This window comes from Lutjanus erythropterus, chromosome 6 (assembly GCF_056507025.1).
Source record: "Lutjanus erythropterus isolate fLutEry1 chromosome 6, fLutEry1.hap2, whole genome shotgun sequence".
Classification (NCBI taxonomy): domain Eukaryota; kingdom Metazoa; phylum Chordata; class Actinopteri; order Lutjaniformes; family Lutjanidae; genus Lutjanus; species Lutjanus erythropterus.
This window is the reverse complement of record NC_139322.1, coordinates 5,864,769-5,892,424: the sequence shown is the minus strand read 5'-3', so window position 1 is coordinate 5,892,424 and position 27,656 is coordinate 5,864,769. Positions and strand designations below refer to the sequence as shown.

Below are 27,656 nucleotides of genomic sequence, written 5' to 3'. Positions count from 1 at the left end.
CTCTATAGCACCAAATGAGTTATTAATCCAAAATAAATGCACTATGTCAGTGGTTCCCAAAACTTGCAGTGCACCACTGTTTTTCAAAATGAAACTTGACATTTGAGAGCAGTTTAAAGATCTGTGTCTTCAGTTGGAGCCAGTAGACGCTGAGCTTAATGCTACAGACAATGTAGGAAGTCACACAGTATTGAGAGACGGACTGACGCATTGTTAGTTTTTTAAGTTTAAGGTTTTTTTTTTTGTTTTTGTTTTTTAACAAAGGATGGTGAACAACATCACTGTAAAAAGATTCAAAAAAGCACCAGCAGACAGGCTCTGCTCAGTTACCTCACACAAACTTTATGGCTGGAGCTCAGCACACAACTGCTGCACGATGCTGCCACCATGTGTTCATTTCTGACCGGAGCAGCTTAATCTGCTGTGACTTTTTATCAGTCAGCACCATCTTTGCATGTCTGCTCCTCTTGGTTTCAGGTCCTCAAGTTGCACGCTTCCTTTTTTTTCTTGTCTTTAACTCTGAAAAACAAAAAACACATAATGTTAACATCACAATATAAAATGAACCGACTCTTTAAGTTACAGAGATGTGAACTAACGGTTGAGTCAACTTACTGACTGAAGCACTGCTGGTGTCACTGTGATGAGATGCAGCTGCTTCATCTGTTGTCACAGCAGGCTTTGATGCCCGTAACAGATATTTAGGTACATGCTGAGAAACGAGAACAAAAATATATTTAGAAATTAACTCCATTATTGTAGAAAGTTTTTAATAGATCAAAGGCAAAATGTACAAAGCATCACATGCTGAGGTTGCTGGATGCTTCCTTATTTACTTGTATATTCACATGAATATGTGCGGTTTTGAAAAACAGTCATCAGCTTAACTTTGTCTTAGTGTGTAGTAAAATACACACTACTCAAGTACTTGCTGGACAGACACAGCTTTTCATCATATATGTTTTGTTAAAAGTAAGACAAAAATTATCTCTGGAAAGTTTGAACTCTAATATGCTGATCATGTTTCTTTAGAAACTTAAGTTATGGACTTGATTGAACTCGGTCTTTCCAGGTCTGACAGCTTTTGGTCACTTGGTCGATTGATTCATTGTTAAGCTGTTGTCCAACCAAATTCTCACTGGTCAGACAGTGTTACTTTAATGGAGACATAAGTGCTTCTTTATTGTCCAGGGTGGGACATATGTAGACCTAAAGTATTTTCATTTTGTACAAACTGTTACATCAAACCCCCAGCCTCAGAGGACAGAAGAGCTGACTGGATTAAAAAGTTTATTTCTGTTGACAACGTGTGTGGATTATTAATTCTGTAACTCTTCAAGATCAGTGATGGATAAATACCAACTGCTCATGACCCAATTTCAGAATGGAAAGGTGTAAGTTTTTCCATGTTTTATGTTGGTTTAACGTTTATTTTGCAGGTTATCCTGTTGAATTTAGCGGTAGCATGTTGATAATGTAGCTACTAATATTAAGGGACAGTTAAGAGAACCGTGTTGATGTAAAGCCTCAGTTGAAGCCTCCCATCCTCCAACCTCTGACTCTTTTGTAAAACATGAACAAATACATAGAGGAAATGAATGCCATTAAACCTTACTTCTCCATCCTGGGAAAAAATCCAGTATGAGACACTGCTGGGTCGTCTTTCAGGGTTAACAGATTGGTGCACAGACTTGTATACTTGCTGATACCGATACCAACATTTTAGGCACTATTTGAGGCATTTTCTGATACTGACACTCAAGGTTTCTATCAATCCATGATCCTATATAATTTCTCTCTTCATCCATTAGCATAATTTTTAAGTATGGTAACATGCGGGCAGGGATTGTTGTGGAGTCGGAGGAATACTGTGACTAAACACAGAGTGCTGTCTCTACTACAAGTGTTCACCGATGCCTAGTCGGGTGAAGACTGTTATTCACTGTGAGTCACCTGAAGCCGGTATTCAAACAGATTAGAAACAACACTTCAGAGGTCAGAGGAAGATGATACACATCTCTAAAAAGCAGTAAAAACAGGAAACCAAGGTTTGACACCTAATTCACAACCACATACATCAGAAGTCACGATAAATGTCAGAGTTTCCATGAGCAGCAGCAGCAGCAGCAGCAGAAACCCACCCGGGAGAACCCAAAGAGGGCCAAGACGCTTGTTTCAGACCTTAACCACAAACACCAGCACCTGCCCTAGTATTTGTGCTTCACTTTTAACTGTACACAGTCAGAGGCAGAAAGGTGGTTATACATCACAGCGAAGCGTACAGTGATGGGTTTATCTGGCACACACAACGAATGAAACCACAGTCTCTGATAATGGATTCAAGAATTTTCCTCTGCCCTACTTACTTAAACAAGTTAGCAGCATGCTTGACTTGAGTTTACTTAAATGAATAACATGCATGAGAAAGTTAATGGCACACATTAAATTTTTATGTCGAGCATTTTCTGTATTTTACTTTTTGATGGGATACGCAGGGTTCACATACTTCTCATATTGTCTAATTCTTACATTTCCTACAATTCACAATTGAAATGATGAATTTCACCGTGTATATGACTGATCTTAGTTTATTTACAAAAGTAGTTCTCAGCCTTTTTCCATAAGGGATCCTTTTTCTATCGTTGAGTAAAGTGATGATCCGAGACTAATTGACATTTTATGGATATTTCATATTAAATTTAATGCATAACAATAACAGCACATGACAACAGATAAACTGTACTGTATTAACCAAATTGTGAATGCAATGAATGTAGGAAGTTTGTGTAAAACTAGCAATTTGGATGAATTTTGAACAGATTCTATCCTGTGAATATTGCACCAGAAATTAGTTTTTATAAAATGTCTGCACTATATATTTTTTAACATCATCATTTTTAATTGTCTTCTTTTTGTGACAAACTCAGTGTGTTAATGCATACTTTGTTTTATTTCTTTTATGGAAAAGTCAACAATCTGAACTGAAGAAACCTGAATCCATTGGTTGCTGTTTTAAGTGACAGAGTTAAGCACATGTTCTGATAATCTTGGAAAGGTAAGGGGTAATTAGAAAGAAGTTTAATAGCTCTTACTGTTGTTCTGAAGGGATTTCCAGACTGCTGAAAGATTCTTCACACAATTTGGATGAGAAAATATTCCATGAAATAAGACTTTTTAACCTTTTTCCCCCAGCTGCTTTTTAGAATACTGTATAAACTTCACTGTTGTGAAAGGGACAAAGTGCTTGTGCTGTGAGAGAAAAAAAAAACACAGCACATTGGTTTTGTTTCTATGACAAAATGTTGGCTGTTTCTGTCAATTCACTATTAATTTAACAAGCTTGCTGTGGCCCTGTGTGTTGATGAACAAAGCTTTGAACTATCTGGTACAGGCCTGTTAATTTCTATCATTTTATATAAGAGAATAATATGTTTATATTTTCCTTGTGTCGTGCAAAACAAACCAGCAGATGTCATTTTTGGCAGGAAACAAAGTCACAACCTGTGAAACTTTTTTTTCATGAAGCGAAAATATTTTCTTCTAGGAGTCTAGAAACACCTTCAGAACAACAGGAAGCATCTCCGGGTTTTAAAAAAAACATTATTCGGAAAAAGAGATGCTTACCTCTGTGACCTGAATGTAATGATAATACATGACAGGAACAAACTGGGGTTGGATTCACTTATAGTTTATATTAGAATCATACTGCCAAGTATGTTAAAATGTTGCAGTGTTTTGGTCATATTGCTGAGCCCCCAGACTCTACTTCTTGTCCACATAAACTCCAGTATTGTGTATGTGCACATTTTGTAAAGCCAAAATGAGCATCTCACCTGAAACGCACACATTAATAACAAATTATATATACATACAGAATACTGTTATTTCACCTGCTGCCTGGTAGATAAACAACAGATGATACTCGTTCTGTGTGAACTGACCCAGGAGGTTTGGGGGCGAGGATCGGGATCAGGATCTCCGCTGGCTCTGCTCTGGATCCGCTGGCTGCAGCGTCGTTCGATGGAGCTGCTGGGACGATTCATTGTGGAGGGCCGAAGGCGACTGCTGGTAGATGCAGTTTCGTCTCCTTCAGCTAGAAGGTCCATCAGTTCTCCATCACTGATCTCCTCCTCCACCATCATGGAGGCGTCTGTGCGTGGACACAATTCACAAAAAGAAAAATACAAAGTTTTTTAGCAGGTGATCCAAACTTAGATCGCAGTACAATCTACTAATGACCCGATGCTCTTATTTTCTCTTATGGCACCTATATCCATTACATCCTCTTTATCACTCAGTCAGAAACTTTAAGTGATCCAGAAGTCTGCTGACTTCTAATTACCACAACCTTGTCTAAAACCTTCTGTTCATGCGCACTAAACCTGAGACCAGACCAGATGACATGAGCAATATATTTTACCACTTTACACTGAATAGAAATAGAGGCATAAACTTAGCAGAGCACACTGCTTGAACTGTACATGAACTACTGTGCAACCTCAAATGATATGAGAACATAAATAACTTAATATAACAACAATTTTACCAAAATGTGATATGTACATAACAGTGTTCATACAGATATTACAAAATTAAATTCAAAGACTTTCAAGTACGTTCATAAGTACTATTCTTTCATTTTCAAGGACTTCATTCAAAGCATATAATTCATTTTCAAATATAAATAGTAGAAGGCGAGATTAGCTGTGGACAGATACATGCATGGACACACACACACACACACACACACACACACACACACACACACACACACACACTACACTGACCGATATACTTTATTTACATGAATTAAAACCAGTGGCTATCTGAAAGACCCAAGAGACACATTCACCAGGTGCCACACGATTTGGAAACTTACTGGCAGTACGAAATGTTCATGATTTGTATTAAATGGGATCAGATATGCAAAAATGCCAGTGTGTGTTCCTTAAACAAAGGCTACAAATTCCACAATCTCTTCTTGTGCAAAATAATAACATGACTAAATAGAAACAAATAGAATAATGTGTTACCACGACTACTTATTTAATTAGAAAGCTTTACCTGTATGCTGAGGAACGACCACACACTCAGGACAGATCCAGTCACCTTCAGGAGCTGTGCTCAGTGATGGTGTTAAGCAGTCCATATGATACCTGGAACAATAAGTACAACCACAGTTCTGTAATTAAGTACCTTTAATTTGTTTACAGGTGTTTTTAGTGATATTAAACAAAAGTGATAAATACGTGAAGGTCAGTCGAGTACAACTCACTACTGTACTCGATAAAATGCAACTCTTTTAACTAAAATAAACACTTGTGTGTCTTGACGAGCAGATTAAGAATATCTGAGGGTGGAATCTTATGCTTAAATAAAAACACCAGACAAAAACTTTATAAAGCGCACTTCTTTCTTAATGCCATACCCTGAATCACAGTGCGTGCACACTAGCAGCCGGTGCCTGCGGTCGCTGCGCCCACATTCTTCACAGACAACAGCACTGCTTTCCTCCTCTTCATCATCATCATCATCAACATCCTTCTTCTGCACTTTCACTTTGATCTGCAGCAGCACAAACAGTTCAGCCTCCAACACCGTCCACATACAGTATAAGCAAAAGCTTAGCAGAAAGCTTCTTTCAGCATAGTGCAAATAATCACCTTCTTCTGAATGTCCCCTCCAAGACACCGTCTGTGGTAGATGAAAGCAAAACTGATCCAATCCACGGGGCAAGTGTTCGATGTCTGAAATAATAAGTGCTTTACTATTTTATTCACATTCAGGTCATAGAAAAGAGATTCTGAGCTTGTGAAACACTCCATTTACAATTGCCCTGAGCCCACTTGGATGCTGACATTAGTTACAAGAACATTTGTTATGTCCAATCAGTAGTCTTTAAAACTCAAATATATTCCATTTACAACTATATAAAACATAGAAAAGCAGCAGATCTTCACATTTTAGGGGCAGGAAGCAGGAGATGTTTAGCTGTTTTGCTTTCTAACTGACTTAAGTGTTAATAGGTTGACAAAAATTCACTGAACAATTTTCATCATTCAGTTCTAATCTCAAATGCATTTTGAAAGATATTTTCTTACATTTGTAAGTTTGAATTATTATTGCACTGTTATATTTTCACTTCTGTACTTGCACTGTTTAATCACCTTAATATTCTATCAAAGTGGTATCTCCCTGTAGTGGTTATATATAATTTGACTGATGTGTTTTCATTATTCTTATGTGTATTGGTGTATTTTAATGTCAATATTTTAATGCATCGTAGAGCTACTACTTTCTTTAAATCCATTTCTTAAGACAGTGACTCATTTATGTAGGGGAATTACACCAACTTCTTTCAAGTTATTGATATCTTGCAAATGTCTGACACTGCCCAGGGATTGTTAGTGGCATAATCAGGAGAAATATAATTCTGATACAACTGGTTAATTTGAGTGACATATTCTGAGTGCAGTGTATGTTTACCTGAGACCACTGGAGAATACATTCAAGACAAAAGACATGCTGACAGTTGTCCAGAGAGGCCACAGCTTGTTCTTCAAACGGGTTCAGACAGATATAACATTTATCTGAATCCGGTGTTGAATCTGTACCATCTCCACTTGCTGTTTTCAAAACACTGGACTTTTCCATATTTAGATATTACTGTGTGTATAGAGGATTTTTAGACAGCTTTTGTGACAGAACCATATAGACTGTCAACAATGACGACTATAAAACTACTTTTAACTACGACACGGACGTAAACTAACACACTAACGACACTAACATACACACTCGACCTCAGTTTGGTGTGTCGGAGCTTCCTGTAAAGCTGTACAGTTACATGCTGATATTGACACTAGCTAGCTAGCTTGACGTTATTCCATTACTTCGCAAGCTAACGTTAGCTAAGACTGTCGTACAGCCGAGAGAACGGCCTAAAATTATGTCAATGTAGTCATAATGTAAACCGTTTGTGGACTTTTATCCAGCTAGTGTTACAGCATATATACATACATTAATTATGATTCAGAATATGGCTGAAATACCCAAATAGCGAACTACGATTTTCAATTTCGCTCCATGTTCCGCGCTACACTATCAACTTCCGGTCCTGTTCTTTCAGAATAAAAGCATCAACTCAAATCGCTTAAGGCAAGGCAAGTTAATTTGTATAGAATATTTCAACAACCAGGCAATTTTAACTGCTTTAAATAAAACAACAGACACATCAAGACAAAATGTAAAAGGAACATAAAACAATATAAAAAGACATTTCAACACAATTAAGAGTTAAGCTGAAAAATAGAAAATAAGCTACAAAAGGAAAGTAAAAATTACAGTGCTGTTTAAGATAACACTACCAACCCAAACCACATCCTACATAGGAACTACGGGTTAATGCCTTCAGGTTACCAAACTGAAAGCTGAACAAGTATACATTTTTGTTAGTCCCACTATCAGTCAAACTACTTAACAGTAGGAGATGAAATATGAATATGTATGTGTGGGTATGAGGGGTGAGGGAAGGGACGTGCAATAATTTGGTGTAGGGCATTTGTGAAATAATTGGTTTTGCTGGGAAATAACCATGCATCTGGCATTTGTGCAATTTTTTTTGTATAGGTCTACTTGGATTTAGGGTTTACAATACTCTTGGGTGTATGCTTTTTTGGGGGTGTATGGATCTAGTGGTGATATTCTTTGTTAACTGTAGTTTGTCTGTACATGTGTGTGAACCTGTGTTCTCTCGAATGTCCAAGACAAATGTCTCCTAAGGGAGACCATGAAAGCTTATCTTATCTTATAAAAAATAACAATAAAAATAAAATACTAACAATTTATATATGCATTCATATAGGCAACAGCTTGGCATGTGACATCACTGGATGAATGAAGAACAACAGATTTGCAGCAGGAGAACTCAGCTTTCTTGGTCAATATAGCACACACTTCACCGATGACATTTACCATGGACATCGACAGGACATCCACATGATGCATCCACATGAAACATGATAGGGTCCTGCTTTATTACCTGGTCCAGAGACTCTGTCTTGAGGTGGGTCCTGGACACCTGCATCAAAACAAAAGTTTTAAGACCTGCACTGAATGTGTTTACATGTGCAGTGGTATCCTGGTTTTTCATCATCCATGTGAATGTCATATCCTGCATATAATCAATAACAGGAGGAGGCTCAAAACCAGGATACTGATGCACATGTAAACACATTATTTCAGCTCATACATGATGAATATTCCAAAATATTAAAAAAAATGTTTAAGTTACCACACAGCAGTACTCCAGCTTTTTGTGATTTGCTTGACTGCTTTTATTCTTGCATTTGGGTGGTGTGGGAACATGTTTGTTTCTAGATTTAAAGAACTGATGTATTTCAAAATAAATACTGCAGGTTAAAAAATAAATACACTCATCACATATCTAATTATATACTGCAGTGGGTGGGTGGGTGATAAAATCAAGACTGTGTGCATGGTCTAGTGTAACGCTATGGTTTCCTGCCACTCTTTTGCCGCTACACCTACAGTACACTGAAACAGGAAATTAAGAGGCTTGAGCAAAGAGCAGCATGGTTCAGACTCATTCTATCATGAGAGGAGCTGCACTGCGAGGAGCTGCACAAACAGTGTGACAAAACAGCGTTTATCTCATGAGCTTTCAGCATGCAGTGTAGCCTTCTGCATTCAGAGATCAAGGGAAGGAGTGCCTAAGCAGCCTGGTAAGTGTTTTTCTCCCAAAATACTTGTTTTTTTTAGTTGTTTTACTATATACAGTACTGTCTAGGTTTAATTTGTATTAAGATTTTACAAATATAAATGTAATGTCTCTGAAAACCTGCAATTCTTAGTGGTCATCGATTGTTTGTTTGCCTTTTCTGTTTCACTTCACCCTTTTTTGGTAGATAAATGTTAAGTAGTAATATGTGAGTTCGATAGAGCTGCAACTAATGATTATTTTCATTTGATTCATCTGACAGTTATTTTCATGATGAACTGTTTAGTCCATAAAATGTAAAAAAAAATGTGAAAAATGTGCATAGCACGTCCAGACTGACATCTTCAAATTGCTTCTTTTGTCTAACCAACAATCTAAAACCCAAAACCCCTTCATTTACTGTCATGACGAAGAAAACCAGCAAATCCACACATTCAAGAAGCTGGAAACAGCAAAAGTTTTACTTTTTAGCTCGTTTTCAGAAACCCGAGCAATACAGAAAAGTGTAGTCAGCTTCTGGAACAAAAACACTGTATTGCAAGCAGAAAAAACGACAGTGTTTTTGATCGAGTAAAAGGTTTGTTTACTGGGTTGTGTGAAAGTAGACGTGGAAAAACTCTGAAAGGAAACATGGTTGTGTAGCTACAGTTACAAAAAACCTGATGCCTGCCATGCAGCAGCGTTCATAAGGATTAACCAAATTAATTTATTGTTTAGTCCATAAAATGTAAAAAAAAAATTGGTTCTTTTATCCAACTAACAATCCAAAACCCAAAGACCCTTGATTTACTGCCATAAATGATAAAGAAAAACAGCAAATCTTCACATTTAAGAAGCTGAAACCAGCAAATGTTTGATATTTTTGCTTGAAAAATTACAGAAAAGATTAGAAAGATGATCAGAATAGCCGATAATTCATTTTCTTTTGATCAACTAATTGTTGCAGCTCTAAAGTACACAAGTGTCAAGAGTAAAAATGTCCACCCTTGCTTTTTCTCTGTTTCCAGAAACTTGAGCAATTCAGGAGAGTGTAGTCAGCTTCTGGAACAAAAACAATGTGTTACAAGCAGAATCAAAAAATGACTGAAAGTGTTTGTGACTGTGTGAGAGATTTGTTTCCAGCGTTGTGTGAAAGTAGAAGTGGAAAAATTCTGAATGGAAACATGTTTGTGTTGCTCCCCTCACAGAAAACCCTGACGCCTGCCATACAGCAGCGTTCATGAGGATCAACCTACACCATCTGACTCGCATTTTACTACAAAGTCTGCAACAATGAATGGTGCTAACAGCAACTGCAGTGGTCCCTCAGAAGAGTACCAGTACTACTTCTTCCCAGCTGTCTACATCCTGGCTTTAGTGGTAGGTCTGCCGGGAAATCTGGCTGCGCTCATCGTCTTCACCTTCAGGACTTCTCCCCGCACGGCCTTCAGCGTCTACATCAGCAATCTGGCTCTGGCGGACATCATCATCCTCTGCATTCTCCCCTTCAGGATCCACTACCACCTCAAAAGCAATGACTGGGCGTTCGGGGACATCACCTGCCGGGTCACCGGGATCCTGTTCTACACCAACATCTACATGAGCATCTGTTTCATGACTTGTATCTGCGTGGATCGCTACATAGCCACCGTGCATCCACACATCTATCTGAGGCTGCGGAGCCCCTGGTGCTCTCTGGTCGTCAGCACGGCGCTCTGGTGCGTGGCTGGGGTGGCTATGCTGGTCTTTATCCTCTTGGGACCTCTGGAAACCAGGAAGCAGGAAGCAGGAAGCCGCAATTGCTTTGAGAATTTCAACAAGAAGGAGTGGAACTCGCGTCTGGGGGCCTACAGCTACCTGAGTCTGACCTTTGGCTCCCTGCTGCCGTCCGTCATCATCCTGGTGTGTTACCCGCTGGCTGCAAGGCGCATTTCCACGATCAGGACTAAAACAGCCCAAAAAGCCGTGAGGGTCATTTACACTATCCTGGCTATCACGCTGCTCTGCTTCCTGCCCAACCATGTGGTGTACCTGCTGCACCTCCTCAGTCGCATGGACGTCATCCAGAGCTGCACCGCTGTCAACGCCATCTACCACGCCAGGCGGGTGACCATGGCGCTCGTCGTCCTCAACACGTGCCTGGACCCCATACTTTACTACGTCACCACCAGCCACTGCAAATGGAAGAGCTTAAAGATGTCATGGCTGTGTGGAAGAATCAGGAAGCGCAAGGGTATTTACGTCATCACAGTGACCTAAACGAACCGGTGACACAGCACGTGTGTCGTGTAAATACAGCTCTGTATACGCTTCATTTAATATGTGACTTCAGTATTGCAAAACTTTGACTTTTCTACGAAAGTGTTTATTCAAATTTGCTTTGTACATCAAAATAAAGGGACAAATCAGAATTTGAGTATCGTCTTTTTCTTGTGCTGTTCAGTCCATAAATGAGTCTATGGGAGAGTCTGCAGCATCACTGAGTGTCAGTCAGGGCAGCAGCCTGGATACAGTTAGGAAAATGTTTTCATTTAAGGGACCAGTGTGCAGGATTTAGTGGCATCTCGTGGTAAGCCTGAAAATTGCAAACACCTTGTTTCACTCCAACCAAGCAAGCCGGAGAGCTCACAGTGACTGAAAAACTCACAAAACTGCGTTTAGAGCCGTCGTTTGCTTTGGATACTGTAAAAACACGGCAGCCTTGACTGTAACAAAAATAACAATTCTTATTTTCAAGTGATTATACAAATATTATATTCAATTTCTGACAATATATCCCCATAAATCCAACATCTCTGTACTGGGAAGTTGTTTTCATCCTCCACAAATCCAGGTTCAAAACATGACGGTTTTTTAGTGTGAGGTTTCGTTCAAAAGACATTTCAGCACAGTCCAGATGGAAGCCCTTTTTTCAGCAGAGTTGAAAGGAAGCTCCCGAGGTCCTCGTCCTGAAAAAGAAAACCAGAACATGACGTTCAAACAGAAACACTGTAGAAAGGACCGTATTTTTTCTTTAACATGTTAACATCATCATTTATTTAGTTAAATCTTCAGAGAACACATTGACAGAGAACCCCTGTTTACAATGGGGCAAAGTTACAAGCATACAATGAGAGATGATGCAACTAAAGTCATTAAAAAAAGCTCAGACGTAGCAGTAATGGAAGAATTCATGGCTAAAAACCAGGTAAAATTAACACTGGTAAAAGGTAAAGGTGCATTGATTGACAACAAGACGAATAAATAGATAAATAAACCATAAGAGCAATTAAAAATGAAAGAAATAACAATTATAACCAATTAAATGAGCAATTAAACTCTGAAGTTTTATTTGAATGTGGGGCACAGTAGCGTAAAGCAGATTTTCCTAACTCTGTATAAAATTTTGGCACCTGCAGGGTCAGCCATGTCTGACCGGGTAAAATGACTGCCAGCATAAAAGCAGGACTGAAAACTTCCGTAAAAACATGGATTTACAAATAAATAAATAAATAAATAAATACATGTGCTGATCTCTCCTCGCTGATTGAGAAGGCAAGCCAGTTTTTTGGTCAAGTAGACTATGGTGTGTCCTATAACTGTGTCCAGTAATAAATCTTAGAAACACAGATGCCCTGAAGTGGTACAAAGAAGCATTTCAGAGAACTGAAACCAGTATTAAGAAATGACTGTTTGTTACAGGTTACAGAAGTTCCTCAATTAAATAAAAAAATGAAGCAGCTGCTACTTTCGACCCTTGGTTTTTGTTTATGTGAGAGTGATTATCTCACTTGAATAACTTTCATACGCCCAAAGAGATTAAATTATCTGATATTTCATTAGACGAAAAATGCAAATATAAGTGAAAAGTCAGAAAAAAAAACTGAACGCAATATTGGGTGGAGTTTTAAAGCTGGCAACTGCAGACCCTCAGATTATGTAACTGGTTAAGTATGTGGTCTTTGTTATGTCAGAAAACTGTGAAATCCAAAGGTGGCATCTTCAGACTGCTTGTTTTGTTTGATCAACAGTCCATGCAAAAGTATTACATTTCAGAAACTGACTTAATGGATAATGAATAATTAATGATGATGATAATTAATGATGATTAAATGATTAAAATTTACACTTGTGACAGGCCTACGCCATGTTTCAGTTTGTTTGTTTTTTAATATATGTAGTTTTATCCTAGATACATATTTATTTATTCTATTCCTTGCAGCATTTTGCAATGCATTTCACTGCACCAGGGTTATTATAGCTTTGTATTTTCCATTAGCATTTATTTGTACTTCATTTTTCTTTTACTTTAGTTTCAGTTCCAGGGTGAGTTTGCTCTTTTCAGTTTAGTTATTACTGGTTATAAGGTTTAGTTTTAGCTTAGTTAGTTTCAGTTATAGTTATAGTCTATTTTTTAATTCTAATTTATTAATGTTGTTTTATTTGTCAGGGGTAAGATTTAAAAAGTTCACAATAGGTGTTACAATGCAAATACAACAATTTGTGAAGGGAATGAGCATATATATAGCATTTATGACCGACCTGAAGTGTGTGCTGGTGGCAGTTTTTGCAGAGACCCTGACCTCTGCCTGCATATCCTTATTTTCTCCTCATTTCTGCTGTGCTAGCAGAACGTCACCAACCCAAAACGCTGGCATTTGACGTCTTGAGAAAGAGACTCAACAATCAACTATTGTTCTAGTCCTACTGATTCTACCTTTAACTAAGATGCTTTTTCACACGTAATTTTAGTTTTTAGTTTAAGGGTAGAGTTAGTGAGATTCAGGACATCAAATATTAACATTCTTCGTTGGTACAACGTCCTGAGCGCAGCAAAATAATGAGAAAAATAAAGAAACACTTCTGCATTTCTAGTGGGTCATAAGAGATGATGAAAAGGAATTATGTTTATGAGTCTATATGTTGCAGATTATACCTTTAAAGTAATAGTTCACCCCAAAAATGAAAATTCATCAGTCATCATCTACTCACCATCAGGCCAGTTGAAGGTCAGGTTTAGTTTTTCAGTCCACAAAACACTGGTAGAGTTTCACAGGAAAACAGCGTTGCAAAATCTCCCAAACAGTTTAAGTGAACGGTGACCGGTTTTTGGCTGTTTGTTCCGTTTGAAAACTGGTCACCATTCACTTATATTATTTGGGAGATTCAGCAACAGTGTCATCCTGTGAAAATCCAGCAGTGTTTTGTGCGCTATAAAAACTAAACCCCACCTTCAATTGGCATGAGGGTGAGTAGATAATGACTAAGTTTTCATCTGTGTGAGAACTATCTCTTTAATTTTAACTATAATAACCAATGCACATTATTAATAAACTCACTTTTTGGAGGGAATTTCAGATAGAAACAATGTGACAGGAGGCACAGACAGACATCATATCTGTTGTTTTGTCACCTTTTGTGTTTTGCACGGAACACATGAAGCCACATAAACCACTCACCTTCCATTATGCGTACGTGACTTAGTTCAACAGGCAGGTTTCCCTACCCTCTACTGTCATCTTCCTCTTAATGTCAAAGCCCCTACTTTCACAGTCTGCCCCACAGACTGTTTTCACTTCTGTCTGACCAAACCTCTGCTCAGGACTGTGTAGGAGTGTAAAAACTGTTTAACTGATATCAGATACTGACAGTGGTGCGGTCAGGGAGGATTTCACCGAACAAAAATGTAGTCATGTGCTGTGGTGGAAAGGATCTGGAACAGGAAACAGTGTGGGCCTGTTTAATTGAGTGATGGGGGGTTCATATAAGGTTTTAAGCATTCCACAAGTTGTAAGTTGAACCATTTTTTATTAGTTAACGCTTTATCATATAGTGCAGTTTAGTTATAGTTTAGTTCGTGCACTCATTGTAGCCGAGATGCATCCCTACTTCTCTGCTCCTTGTTTTACTGAATCATGCAGTTTTGATGAAAACTGACTAATTTTTATGTCGACTTTGTGCTGCATGCAGAGGACACAAGCAGTCTCTGCAGAAACTTTGGTCCTCAACACTTTAAACACTTTAAATGCAGTTTTGCATCATGACTGTGTGAGCAGAAACAATTTCTGCAGTAATAAATAAAACTTGATCACTTTCACAGCACCTCATAAAGATAACAGGTCTATGGGTATAAACAATTTAGATTTAAGACTTTTAATACCAAGTTAATTAAATTTAAGACCAAATTTAAAGAGGAAATACTCACCAAAAGTGAAACTATAGCTTACTCTAAGTAAAGACCTTGAGGTCAGTTCAAAATAAACAAGAAGATAAAATGTTTAAAGGTAGAAGAGGAAGAATTTGTCAGTTGCTGCTTGTAAATACACCTGAAAAATCGCTTACTGTCGAGTCTCATTCTCAGGACAGGAAATGTCAATGTTTTGCATTGCTGAGCTGCACTGAGCACAGAACAAAAAGAGAAAATAAGAGGGCACGGGTGGAGGTTGGGTCTCTGTGGATGCGGGCACCACTACACACTTCTAGTGGATTGTGGGTGACGATTGAGAGGTTACATTTTGTTTTGTGAGACCACACATTGTTTTTTGGATAAATCCTGCATACTTTTCCCTGAAGAAAAATGTGTTTATTAATATGAAAAAAAAAAAACTGTTATAAGCTCTTATTGATCCTATCTATTCTTTATTTGTTTCAAATTATAGCAGAGCTGTAATATTTGAAAGCAATAATACATTTAGCAATAATGCAAAAATACATTTTCCTTCACCTGCAGGTGATATGAAGTAAAAGATTTCATGCTCTTCATGAAGAGGTAACCACAGGTTTTTGCTTTGGGTGTAATACTGCTTAACACATGCAGGATGCAGCATGTTTTTATGTATTGGAAAACAATGTCATTGTATGGAGCTCATAGAATCAATTTGACCTTATGTGAATTCTTTAAGCCACTTAAGTACCTTGATGATGCTAAGTTTAACAAAAGTTTAACAATGCTACTACTTTTTTGCCTTTGCAAAAATCTTACATGAATATGAGTCAAGGACTCACCAGGGTCTCCTCGACCCCTTGCAAACTGCTTACTGTGGGGTTGTTGATGCAAACCCTACGTTGCTCAGCTGTCCTAATAAGCACCATGAGGGCACAAAAACAACAGGGTTGTGTCCTGTCCCCGCTACCAGGGCAGGAACTTCACACGGGCAGCCACGCCTCTCAGTCTGGCTTCATCCCCCTACAAAAATTATATGTGCAGCGGGCACAGTGGCCTTAATACCCTACCCGCACTGGCCCAACTGATTTCACCATTTTCTCCTCTGCCTGTTTCCTGTTAATACAGTTTTTAGACACCAGTGTCTTTTGTTGAGAATCTGACTGGGCAACAACAACTTCATGACAATTTTGAGAAAGTTTCTAATTATTTTCAGACACTAAATTACTATTTCGAGATATTAAGTCATCATATGTCGCACACTATTTAGTACGATTTCATTTTTTAGGGTCTCCAAAATAAAGCCCTCAAATGCATAAATAAGTACAATCTCCAGAGGACACAGCGGTTGTCGGCTCAGTGGAAATTAGTCATCAGATGGGCCTGCGGTCGGCGGCTTTACAGAACAGTGTGATGATCACTTTCTGAGCCCGACATGCTTCTGGACCTCAGAAGAACATCAGAAGTGTTAAAGGGGTGAGAAATAGAAACCGTGAAGAGCTGTAAGTAGCTTGGTGTTTGTTTCGATTGAATCTACAATTATCTTACTGCTTGTTCCGGGCTCAGACCACACCATAGTAATAAACCAGCTCTGGTCAGAGTTATCTCCATAAAAATAAACACGAGAAAGTAAAAAGGTTTCCATTATTATGCTTCTAGATCTTCTAGTGCTTCATTCAACACAGTAGACCACACATTTCTTATTCAAAACACTGCCTGCCAGAGTGCTACATTGGTTTAAGTCATACTGCCATTATAGAAGCTACTATTTGTTCATACAAGTTTGTCTCCAAAGTCATCACTTATGGAGTTCCACATGGATCAATTCAAACCCTTCTTTTGTTTTACCTTTATATGTCTAATACCAAAATACTGAAGATGATACCCAACTACAGATTTCTTGTTCATGAATGATCTCAATGATATCAGCATACTTATACAGTATACTGATGACAAAACACCAGCAGATGACTCACATATTTTCACTCCTACACAAAGATATAACAGAAGTGCTAAGCCGCCGCCGTGCAATTTTTTTTCAGTGAAACAGCGTCAAAGAAAAAAAGGTCTGAATCAAGAGCGTGGGATGAAATACTTCCTATATGCGTAAATTATACATTTCTTATCAGAAAGACTATGGCAAAGTGCCACATTGGTTTAAGTCTATTTTCATTATAGTAACTACTGTGTGTGTGTCCATACAACTCATTAAACTTTTGTGGGATGGATTAAGTGTGCAGGTGTTATGTTTTTTTCTTCCCTCTAGTCTGTGACAGAAAACTATGGGACTGTTCAATCGTCTTTGTGTGTGTTAATGTGCTGTGATTCTAAATTAATTTCCTCTTGTGGGTCAAAAAATATCTAAACTGAACTCAAAACCACAGTAATGTGCAGGACATTCGCAAGACCATGTAGACGCCACTGTAAAATTAAATCAGTAAAGCGCAGACAATGAAAATGTTTCACCTGATAACTCCAGGAAAGCAGTAGGACCTTGGTGTTGGTGTCTTCAGCGGAGGAGGAGACTTTGATGACGATAGATTCCACCATGACGGTGCCATCAGGGAGGTGCTGGATGGTATAACCTTTTAACACGCTGACGCACAGAAATGCAAAAGCAAAAGGTCATAACGGATGTTATTTCACTTGTCACAAAATGCAGTATTAATAAAAATGTGTCACAGAAATATGATAAATAAGCTTAGAGCTGCAAGAATTAGTTGAAGTCAGAGTGAAAAGAAAATTGGTTGGCAACCATTTTGACTATCTATTAATCATTCTAGACATTTTTCAACCAAAAATGTCAAACTTTTGCTGGCTCCAGCTTCTGAAAAGGGAGGATTTGCTGCTTTTCCTTTTTTATTTATGACAGTAAATGAAGAGTCTTTGGGTTTTGGACTGCTGGTTGCACAACAGGAGAAATCTGAAGACGTCACTCTTGGCTCTGGGAAACTGTGATGAGCATGTTTCACAATCTTTTGAGACTTATCACGATCTGCAGATTAGTTGATAATGGAAATAATCTCTACATATGATCTACATAAGTTTCAATTCTCACATCATAAGCATCCAGGAATTGATAAGGTCTAAAATCTTAAAGGAACAGTTCACCTCAAAAGCAAAAATACATTTTTCCTCTGGTCCATGGTGCTACATATCTGTCCAGATTTTTTTTGCTGCAAGTTGCTGAGTTGTGAAGATATCGGCCGTAGATAGATAGCACCATGAGCCAGAGTAAAAACGTATTTTTGCTTTTAGGGTGAACTGTCCCCTTAATTCTCAAACAGAAATGACACAGACTGTATCTGCTCAAGTTTTTCACAAATGCACTAAAAGAAATTGAACAAAAATACTTTTTTTCCTGAATAAATGTGTACAAGTAAAAAAGAAGGCAGAAAAACAGTGGTGTGGTTTACAGGTGGAAGGTAGAGGAAGTAGATCGCGTAGGTTAATTGTGGTTAATAATGTAGGTTAAACAGATGCAGGAGGTGCAGTGACCCTCCTCCTCCTGCAGTGTTACTCTCACCTCTTGAGGTGCGTGTAGATTCTGTGAAGTGTGTCGGTGTCACTGTGCGGGTCCTGGAGCTGCACGCGGCAGGTGAAGCGTAACTGATGTTCGTTGAGGCCGAGCTCCTTCAGGGCCTGCTCCGACGACACCAGCTTCAGACTCTGTGTTCAGGGAGAGACGAGGAGGAGGTAAATCATCACACGCTGACCCGTCAATAACCAAGCAAATTCTATTAGTATGTGATAATGACTTACATTTTCTTTCATGATCAGGGTTCCATGCATGGTGCGAGGTTTTTTAGGATCAGGAAGAGGTCCTTCGATGAAAAGAACGGTTTAGAAGACTAATAAATAAACATGAGTACACATCACATAAAGGCACAGATTTGGCTAGTGGTTTTCCAAAGTTAGTAGCTACTATAAATCATGATATTTCTTTCCATACTGATCAATAGATATTTATCAAGATATATAATTTGATTAAACTGCCAGTTTGAAGAATATCTGATGACTAAAGCCTAAACTCTGGAATATAGTATATTATAATGAAAACTAGAATAACATAAACTTTATCTACCTTCACAAAATGATTCAAGTTAGATTGTAACTTATTAAAATACTGCTGTGGTTGCCGAGATTGGAACAGATGATGTAAAAGAACTGTGTGTTTCCTGTTTTGGTTGACACCGACCAACAAAATTAATGTGGGCTTTGTCACATCTGAGAAATCCAAATCACTTCCATATAACTGATGTGTGTGTTTTCCTAAGCTTTCACTTTCAGCACTTTATCATAATGAGCTTTGTGTGGCTAAGTAAAACATTTGGGAGCGGATTAAGTGGCCAAGTTTGCATAGTGCTTGTTCGACCGGCGTTTGATAAATTGATCATACAGTTTCCCTTTTGTTGCACTTATGAATAATGAGAAATGTCTGCACTGACAGCAAAATGTATCCTGAAGCCTGTTTTTTTTTCTCCCACTGTGAGCTGGGCTCTGAAGCAGACTGACTGGCTGTTTGATGGGCTGTTAGATCTATCCACATCAAATTTAAAAAAAAAATCGCTGTCCTGTACCGAGGTTGTTTTAGTGCCCAGCCCTGATGGTACCTGCCAGAGTGGCTAGAAAGAGTCTGACTGTTTTCACACGCCTCTGCCAAATTCTACCAGTATTTGGCGGGTAGGCGGGTGCTAATGTCAAGCACTGGTCATGACATTTAGGTGGCACGGGGGAAGATTGGGAGTTGCGTAAAAGTGCGCAAACAAACTTCAATCAAATCGACTGAAATCAAAATGTCATGCAAAACAAACTGGACAGAAAATGAAAATGTGTAGGCACACCGTACCTAAATTGTCGTTACGAAAAACACTTCTGCCTCCTCATTACTCCTTTGAGTGTGAATTAAACAAAAAAAATCCTAAGGTCGGCAAAACAATGAACTTGAACGCACCTCCGAGTGCCATCTCCCTCTTGAGCAGGTTGAGTGAGATATCTACCGGCACACTGGGGTTTGTCGTAACAGTCGTTGTCTCTCCGTTGGCTGGCATGTAGCAATCTATACCTGCCATTTAAAATCACAAACATTCACAAAACTGATAACGCATTCACCTCCTACTGTGCATATATACATTTAACACTTCCTTACAGTGAGCCTCATATTAATCATGGTAATCTATTTAAATCTGTGGACGGAGATGCACTTACTGAACTCCTGCTCAATCTTGCCCTTGAGGAACTCCATTTTTACGGCCTCCCCGTGTACCAACAGCATGTTTCGAGGCTCTGCCATACGGATGAGCTGCATGATGCCCTTAGCGTCTGCGTGGGCACTAAAGGACATGTACTCCACCTGTAGCTTCACATCCAACTGTAAGAAAAAAATTAAAAAGAAAAAATAGTCAATCACTGTGACAGTGTTGCTTTTCACGTGGACTACACTTCCATGTTTTTTGTTATTTTTAAAGGATTTTTTTTTTTATATATTTGGGGAAACATTCTTATTGGATATTGTTGAGTTATGAACTAAGACCAAGAAATAGTCCCACACATAACCATGTTAGATAGCAAACTTTAGAGCAGGGTCCATATGACTTTTTAACAGTAAAATTTAAGCACTTTTAAGGTACTTAAATTAAAAACTTCCAGACTCTTAACGCCTTCATCATCATCATCACAGCTAAATTGGTACAATTCAAGTAATCATAAATTCATAATTCCTAATAAATTGTAATTTAATCCTAATTGTAAAATTCTGGTCTTTGATTTCATAGAAAATAGCCTGAAATTTTCCAAAATTTCAAGACTTTGTACGAGCTCTTTTAGAGACATTAGTAGGCAGATTTTGATGCCACTGGACAGAGCCAGGTTAGCTGTTTCAGTGGTATTAATTCTGACATTTAACTCCTGCCAAGAAAGTGAATATGCATATTCCCCAAACGCACAAAGAGGAGGATGACACACATGCAGGGTAACATGATGGAGGTCATGAGTTTCTCTAAAGGAATTTAAAATAGTCTTACTGTTGCTCTTCCTTCCATCTCCAGTTTCCTCTGCCCATTTAGGATCTTGTGACCGATTGTTCCTTGTACACAATATCCAGGCATGATCACCTAAAAAAAAAAAGCAGAACTTGTTTTTTATCAAGTATTGCTGTTCTTAAAAATATTTTCCACTTTCTTACAAGACTCACCATGTTCTTCTCATTGCCAGCCCATTTTTTGAAGATCTGCAAAGACTGACCAGCATGCAGCATGCCTGGTGTGGCGAACACCACCTGAAAGTGCACAAGCTGTTGTAGATAACTTGTATTTTCACCTTGAAACTTTTTAAATACACTTTGGAGGAAATATTTTACTCACCATGGGCCCAGGGTTATCAGCGTAGGAGCGATCAAATGCCTTGATGTGCTTAAATTCAAACATGTTTCTCTGAACGAACGTTTTCCGAATCTTCTGATTGGTCCATGTGATGAAGAGCTTGTAATAATGATTTGCTTTCTCTGTCAACCCAGTGGAGAAGTAGATTGGGGCCTTTAGGTTCATTCTCTCCCTGGTTGGGGAAGAGAGGTAATTAGATTTAAAATGATAAAAGTCAATACACCACTATCATTCTATCAAGCTTAATAAAAATGAATACAGATGTTATAGGGAGCTGTTAGTTTTCAGTCCAGATAAATTAAGGCCTTTCTGTATTGTAATCATTTGCAATTAGATCACAATATTATTATTATGATACATTGTTATATTTAATTCAAACACCAACAGTTATGAAACAGAAAAAGACTTTGTGCTTAATTTGTCATTATCTCTTCATTATGCCTAACTACCCCTGCTGAATACTACTGTATGACCCTTTTGTTTTATTTATTTTTGTTTATTTTTTTCACCTTAATTAATTATTTGATTCATATCCTTTTGTTTGGCAGGTGTGGAGAATGTGTTCTATGTCGAGTGAAAGTTGGAAAAGAGTGTATGTACTTCTGCAATGCCCCTTCACCTGTAATTGTTTGGTCCTCGAATATCAATAAATACACAAAAAACAACTGAAGAACAGCCTACCAAAATGTTTCCAACAGGATGCAGAGTTCCTGCGCTCTGCCGAGGGCAAAAACTGGAATGAGAACCTAAAAGGATAATAATAAAACAAAGGTTTTAGGAAAATAACATTTGAATTTTTGTCTCCCTGACATCATAACCACTTTTCCACTGCATGGCTCAACTCCACTCCCTCTTTTTTTATTTTTTCGTTGTGGATAGCACCTGTTCTTTCTTTCTTTTTTTTTTTATATCAGCTCATTCGAGGTTCCAAAGGAGCTGACCCAATACTAAAAGGTGACATGAAAGCAGTGCAGACCTCTGAATGTTCACATGACACGAGACCTCTTGCACAAATCAGCCTTTTCTAAATAGCCAAGCTGCCATCAACAGCGACCTCAATTCTTTTATTCACTTTACGCAGATTTAAGAACTGGCAGCCCACAAAACCATGCCGTGGTGAACTTAGAAAGAGCAGACGTATCAAGAACACCATGCCCTCAAAATTCACTGTTAGAGTAGTGTAGCCCCTTTTTGCAAGCACAGTGAGCGTGTGTTGAGTGGGCGGCAGAGAGCGGTGGTGAATGCGAGCGGTGCAGAGGGAAAGGCGAGCGGTGAAGTCAGTTCAGCAGTGAATGCACAGTGTAGGTTACAGTTTATCAGTGAATAAAGTGCGGCAGCTTCTCAAGACCAAAGTAAACCTCCTGTGTTTTGAGAGTGAATGGGGGGTTGTGCGTTGTTGTGTTGAGGATGTTGGGCAGTGTCATCTGCCTACATTATGGGGTAATATCTGCAGGTGATGATGAAGCAGAAAAAAAATTTCTGGCACCAACATTGGCTGACATAATGGTTCATACCATGCAATGTGTCCCCTGGTGGAGATTTGGTAATACCATTTCCACTGGGGAAGAAATGTGATCTTGCAAATCCATCTTTCTTGCAAGGTAACATGATTAGGACAGCAGAGCCCCTTTTGTTCTCTTTTTTGAGTCTTTTATTTTAAGGTCAAGTGTTGTCTCATGTGAGGCAGTTGTTTTGTTTCTATGCAAGTTCCTAACTAAAGAAGAAAATAATCAAAAGTGATGGAGTACAGTTTGGAATTGTTATTTTAAACCATTAGTTAGTTGAATTTATTCTATTGTGATATAAAATTATATATACTGTAATAGAAGATTTTGGCCATAGAGCACAACCCTTCCTGGTACCAAAAGTGAGTAGAGTAGAATCAAATTGTGTTAAGCTGTACTATGCAGTGGAAACATGGCACATATCGAAACAAAAGAAAACAAAACACCTCCATCACAAAATAAATCGAGTCACTGTAACTCCTACCTTCCCTCCTCTTTCTATGGTTTCGTGCACTTTCTTCAAAAAGTCCCTCTCTCTGCATCTCTTTGAGTCACGGATGGTGGTGGCATATGTAGATTCTGAGATGAGGATGTCCGGACGGCACTTATCGATCCACGCAGCGCTGCAAATATACAACAGAGGGATGAAATAGTGTGGAACTATGCACTATTGAGTAGTTTTTGTCTGTGTGTTTTAAGATCCAGAGTGGGCGCACTGCGTACCACACTGGAACAAAACAAGGTGTTTAGAAAGTTCTCACTTGTCTGTATTTTTATTTTGTAACTGAAAATCTGTATTTTTTTATTTTATTTTAAGCCATAGTTGGACTCTTGTTTATATACATATATTTCTAAAAACAAAACCACATTTCCCCTGTTTATGTACACTTTCTATACTTTCTCACACTTCTGTTTCCCACGCCAACAGTGCTCCCTTGTATTCAGTTGAAGAGACTGTGCACATAATAATTAAACCACTTACCCTAAATGTCTGTCAGGTGTCATGTTGTAGTCTCCCTAAAAATGAAGAGGACATTATTCTGAGACGTTGGTCGTCACATTCACCAACTCTGAAACAGTGCAGACATCGTTACACTCACAGTGTAGACCACAGACTCTGATCCCACTTTGATGTGCACCATGGCAGCTCCCAGGACATGGCCTGCATAGTACGCCTTGATCTCCAGCTCGTCATCCACCTGCCAGCAGCACAACACAAACAGCTTAATTTGTCATCAAAAGGGACGAGCAGCTGGTGTAGAGATGATTAATAGTTGGATATCTGGGCACATTAAAAATGATATGAGCACTGCACCTGGACAGTTTGGTGGAGGTTCAAAGGTACCACTTTCTTCATGCAGTCCTTGATCATCTGCGAGGTGAAGAAGTTGGTTTCTCCCTTTTTGTCGACGGTGATCTTCCGGAAGTCTTCCAGCAAAATGGGACAGATGGCCTTGGTGGGATGGGTCATGTAGATGGGTCCATCATAGCCCACCATCTCACTCATGTAGGGCAGAGCGCCACAGTGGTCTAAGTGGAAATGGCTGAGAAAGGAACAAGTGTAGCCATGTAAATATACATATACATATTGATGAGAGACAAATGTAGTATATACTGTAAACAAACAAACCTGATTATCACACAGTCCAAAAAGTCTGTCAGACGCCCATTCTGGGTTATATAAGAAAAGTCTGGGAAACGTCTCTGCAATGACAACACAAGATTATACTGTAAATAATGTTCTTTACAAGGTCTAAAATATATCTAACTCACAAGCTTAATTTTGAAAACAGGCAGAAAACAGAGTACAATTTTTTTAAAAAGCAGCACAGCACTTGTAACTAATCAGGACATTTGATTCATATAAGCATGAACACTTTAGTGACAGTCTACAGGAGACTTGTTAAAAGTGTTGTAACTCTTCATAGGTGTACATGCGCAAAAACAGACTGCCCAGAATAAAAAGCATGGCCAGTAAAATTATTGGGAAAGAGCACAAACAACTGGGATGTGTATATAAAATGCATGTCAAACATTATCATTATTATTATTATTATTATTATTATTATTAAAGTATTATTATTAGTAATATCATTATTATTAAAGTAACTAATTTAAAATAAAACCCTGGTTTGTAACACAACTATTGCAGGTACTTAGCTAAAGTCACTGGAGATGCAGTCCAAGAGTATGGAGTTAAACTTTCTTATTTTATATTCTGCAACAAATGGCTGCTTTCTTTAATCATAATTTGCCCAACCAATCATCCAAAACTCAGAAATATTCAATTCATAATGACATAAACCTGCAACTAGAGAAGGTTTAGAATAAGCAACTGAATGATCATCTACGTTCTGCATCTGTTATACTTCAGTCTATCTATGTCACAGCTTTCAATTTAAGAGAAAGTTCACCCGAAAATCAAAAATGAAGCACTATTTTCATTTCTCCATCTAGGTCGTTTTGACGTGCAGAAATGTCTCCTTTAAGTCAAACATAATGAGACTAAATGGCACTCGGCCTGTGGTGCTCAAAGCAGCAAAAAATTACATCTTAAAAAATTCATCACCTGTGTCTAGTTCTGGAACTCATGACCCAGTTACTTAAGATAATCCACAGACTTTGCTGTGACCATTTCATGTATGAACTACTTTTTTTTTAGCAGAAATAAAGTAGTTCCAGTAGATTCTACTGTAGAAGAAAAGTACATCCTACATGAAACTCCTCACAACAAGGTCTGGGATTATTTTTAATAACTGGGTCATGATTTTGGGAAAGAGACACTGCTGTTGAGTTTTTCAAGTGTATTTTTTTTTTCCTTGAGCACCACAAGCTGAGTGGTTCCATTAGTTCCATTATATGTGAGAGATGCAGACATGTCCAAAACTCTGCAACTCACATCAAAATAATCTGCATGGATAAACAGCACTACAACCAAGCAGAGAAAATATAATATTTTGATTTGATTTGCTGCTTTTTTTTTCATTTATGGCAGTAAATGAAGAGTCTTTGGGTTTTGGACTGCTGATTGCACAACAGGGGCTATTTGAAGACACTGCTATTGGTTCTCGGAAATTATGACAAGCATGTTTCACAATTTTTTGACATTTTAAAGACTTATTGTGATCTGTAAATTATCTGATAATGAAAACTGTCTCTTACATAAGATCTACATACGTTTCAGTTGTCACATCACAAGCATCCAGGAACTGATAAGCTCCAAAATCTTAAAGGTTAGGTTAGTTAGTTAGTTAGTTCACCCCAAAAGCAAAAATACATTTATTTCTCTGGCCCATGGTGCTAAATATGCATCTAGATTTTTTTGGTGTAAGCTGCCATGTTTTGGAGATACCGAGTGTAAGGATGGCACTACATGGCACAAGGCCTGTGGTGCTCAGAGCACCATAAGGATGCATTTGAAATATTCAAAACCAGTGTCTCTTACCAAAAATCATGTCCCAATTACTCAAGATAATCCACAGACCTTGTGTGAGCAGTTTCATGTAGGAACTTTCTTTCTGCAGTAGAATCTACTACATAGCTTCTATATGAAACTGCACACAACAAGGTCTATGGATTGGAATTAGCCACCGGTACTGATTTTTCTTGCATCTAGTTTGATTATATTTGAGAGAAAGCAGACATCTCTACAACTGATATCTCCAAAACTCTGAAACTCACACCAAAACAATCTAGATGGAAAAAAAATAGCACTACAAGCTAGAGGGAAAATATAGATTTTTGATTTTGGGGTGATCTGTCCCTTTAAGTCTGTAATGTATCTGGGAAATAGCAGTCTTTGTTGATATCATGATTTAGGTCAAGGGGCATGATGAAAATAAGTTACAATTGACTTTTAATTTTCTTATGTCCAGCTCCCATGTTGACCTGGATTTGTAACTTCTGTTTTTTTTTACCCCTCACTTGTATGTGAATATTTTGTGTTATACGTTGATTGTTCATAAAAACCAAACCAAAGAAAAAACTTGTCATACTGTCATCCGCGTGTTATTTTTGTCTTTTTAATAATAAGCTACTTTACTCACATCATCATTGTATCCCATATGCATCCCACAGTCAAGCATTATGTTTTTGCCTCCAATAGAGACGAGAATGCAGCTGCGGCCGACATCCTGTCCAGCACCTTGGAGAGGGAACAGTGAAGTTCAGTGAGAGCTAATTAGCACACAGTGAATGCACCAGAAAGTTAGCTTATCCAGCTAACACCAGCTACTAACAGTAATGTGTGACACTTAGAAGCTATTTTCGCCCATAATATCAGAAAACACACAAGTTATTACCGTTCAAAGAGAGCCAGACATTCAGCAAATGGATAACTTCAAAGTTATATACACATTTATTGTTGACGGAACTAGCATTGCAGGTGCTAACGTTAGCTAGCCACTGTACTCACCTAGCGGTGTTACTTTTATTTCAGGCATGTCTTCTCATCAGGTCGGCCTGTTTTTGAACACAGATAAACGGCACCTCGGTAACTGAGGTGTTCTGACTGCTCCCGATGAATAACCTCGTGTTTACAAAGAAGTGATCATTGTTTAACTTGTATACATGAGGACGGGTTTTAGAGTTTCAAGCAGTCGTGTCCAGAAGGTAACCATTCACTCATGAACTCTCGCGAGAATTGTACACTTCACTAGGAGACGATGGTTGTAATATAATCACTCGCGAGATCCTTCGCGCGTCTGGGGTTCCCTTCTAGTCTTGACCGTATCAAGCTTCCTGCAGGAAAACGCTAGAAAAGCCGGTTAGCGCTTTCAGAATAAAACCATGTTAAACGATTCTGTTGAGTTGATGTCCTTTGTTTTTCTTGTGATTTGTGGTTCAACCTGGGAAAGAAACAAGTAAAAAGAAGGAAGAAATGAGAAAACAACGAATTTTCTCGTTCTCTT

At 38.4% G+C, this 27,656-nt stretch overlaps 3 protein-coding genes across 3 annotated transcripts; 1 reads left to right on the top strand and 2 right to left on the bottom strand.

Annotated features, from left to right (window-relative positions):
• Nucleotides 1–245: 245 nt before the first annotated feature.
• LOC146324726 (PHD and RING finger domain-containing protein 1-like) lies at nucleotides 246–7,135 on the bottom strand. The gene is made up of 7 exons (XM_084719921.1): nucleotides 6,487–7,135; nucleotides 5,664–5,747; nucleotides 5,429–5,565; nucleotides 5,065–5,156; nucleotides 3,942–4,150; nucleotides 616–712; nucleotides 246–519 (listed from the first exon to the last, which is right to left on the bottom strand). The coding sequence occupies exons 1-7, from the start codon at nucleotides 6,652–6,654 to the stop codon at nucleotides 482–484; spliced, it is 825 nt and encodes a 274-aa protein (XP_084576047.1). The 5' UTR covers nucleotides 6,655–7,135; the 3' UTR covers nucleotides 246–481.
• A 1,114-nt stretch (nucleotides 7,136–8,249) lies between these two features.
• On the top strand, nucleotides 8,250–11,130 carry LOC146324725 (lysophosphatidic acid receptor 6). Its single transcript, XM_084720337.1, has 2 exons — nucleotides 8,250–8,744; nucleotides 9,928–11,130. Exon 2 carries the CDS (start codon nucleotides 10,013–10,015, stop codon nucleotides 10,976–10,978), a length of 966 nt encoding a protein of 321 aa, XP_084576463.1. The 5' UTR covers nucleotides 8,250–8,744; nucleotides 9,928–10,012; the 3' UTR covers nucleotides 10,979–11,130.
• ints11 (integrator complex subunit 11) lies at nucleotides 11,063–27,376 on the bottom strand. The gene is made up of 17 exons (XM_084720336.1): nucleotides 27,161–27,376; nucleotides 26,793–26,890; nucleotides 24,377–24,450; nucleotides 24,062–24,290; nucleotides 23,847–23,945; nucleotides 23,729–23,763; nucleotides 23,231–23,369; nucleotides 21,923–21,987; nucleotides 21,224–21,413; nucleotides 21,055–21,138; nucleotides 20,885–20,974; nucleotides 20,070–20,232; nucleotides 19,816–19,926; nucleotides 18,624–18,685; nucleotides 18,388–18,530; nucleotides 17,328–17,457; nucleotides 11,063–11,667 (listed from the first exon to the last, which is right to left on the bottom strand). Exons 1-17 carry the CDS (start codon nucleotides 27,186–27,188, stop codon nucleotides 11,602–11,604), a joined length of 1,806 nt encoding a protein of 601 aa, XP_084576462.1. The 5' UTR covers nucleotides 27,189–27,376; the 3' UTR covers nucleotides 11,063–11,601.
• Between the last annotated feature and the right edge of the window lie 280 nt (nucleotides 27,377–27,656).

Excerpts from the sequence above, each read along its gene's own strand:
- LOC146324726 (XM_084719921.1), bottom strand. The coding sequence starts at position 6,654 with ATGGAAAAGTCCAGTGTTTTGAAAACAGCAAGTGGAGATGGTACAGAT. Across the intron at positions 4,151-5,064 it reads GGTCGTTCCTCAGCATACAG|ACGCCTCCATGATGGTGGAG; the intron begins GTAAAGCTTTCT and ends GTCCACGCACAG. Across the intron at positions 713-3,941 it reads CTCGCCCCCAAACCTCCTGG|CATGTACCTAAATATCTGTT; the intron begins GTCAGTTCACAC and ends CTCGTTTCTCAG.
- LOC146324725 (XM_084720337.1), top strand. The coding sequence starts at position 10,013 with ATGAATGGTGCTAACAGCAACTGCAGTGGTCCCTCAGAAGAGTACCAG.
- ints11 (XM_084720336.1), bottom strand. The coding sequence starts at position 27,188 with ATGCCTGAAATAAAAGTAACACCGCTAG. Across the intron at positions 23,370-23,728 it reads ACACCTGACAGACATTTAGG|CGCTGCGTGGATCGATAAGT; the intron begins GTAAGTGGTTTA and ends GTATATTTGCAG. Across the intron at positions 20,233-20,884 it reads AGATGGAAGGAAGAGCAACA|TTGGATGTGAAGCTACAGGT; the intron begins GTAAGACTATTT and ends TTTTTCTTACAG.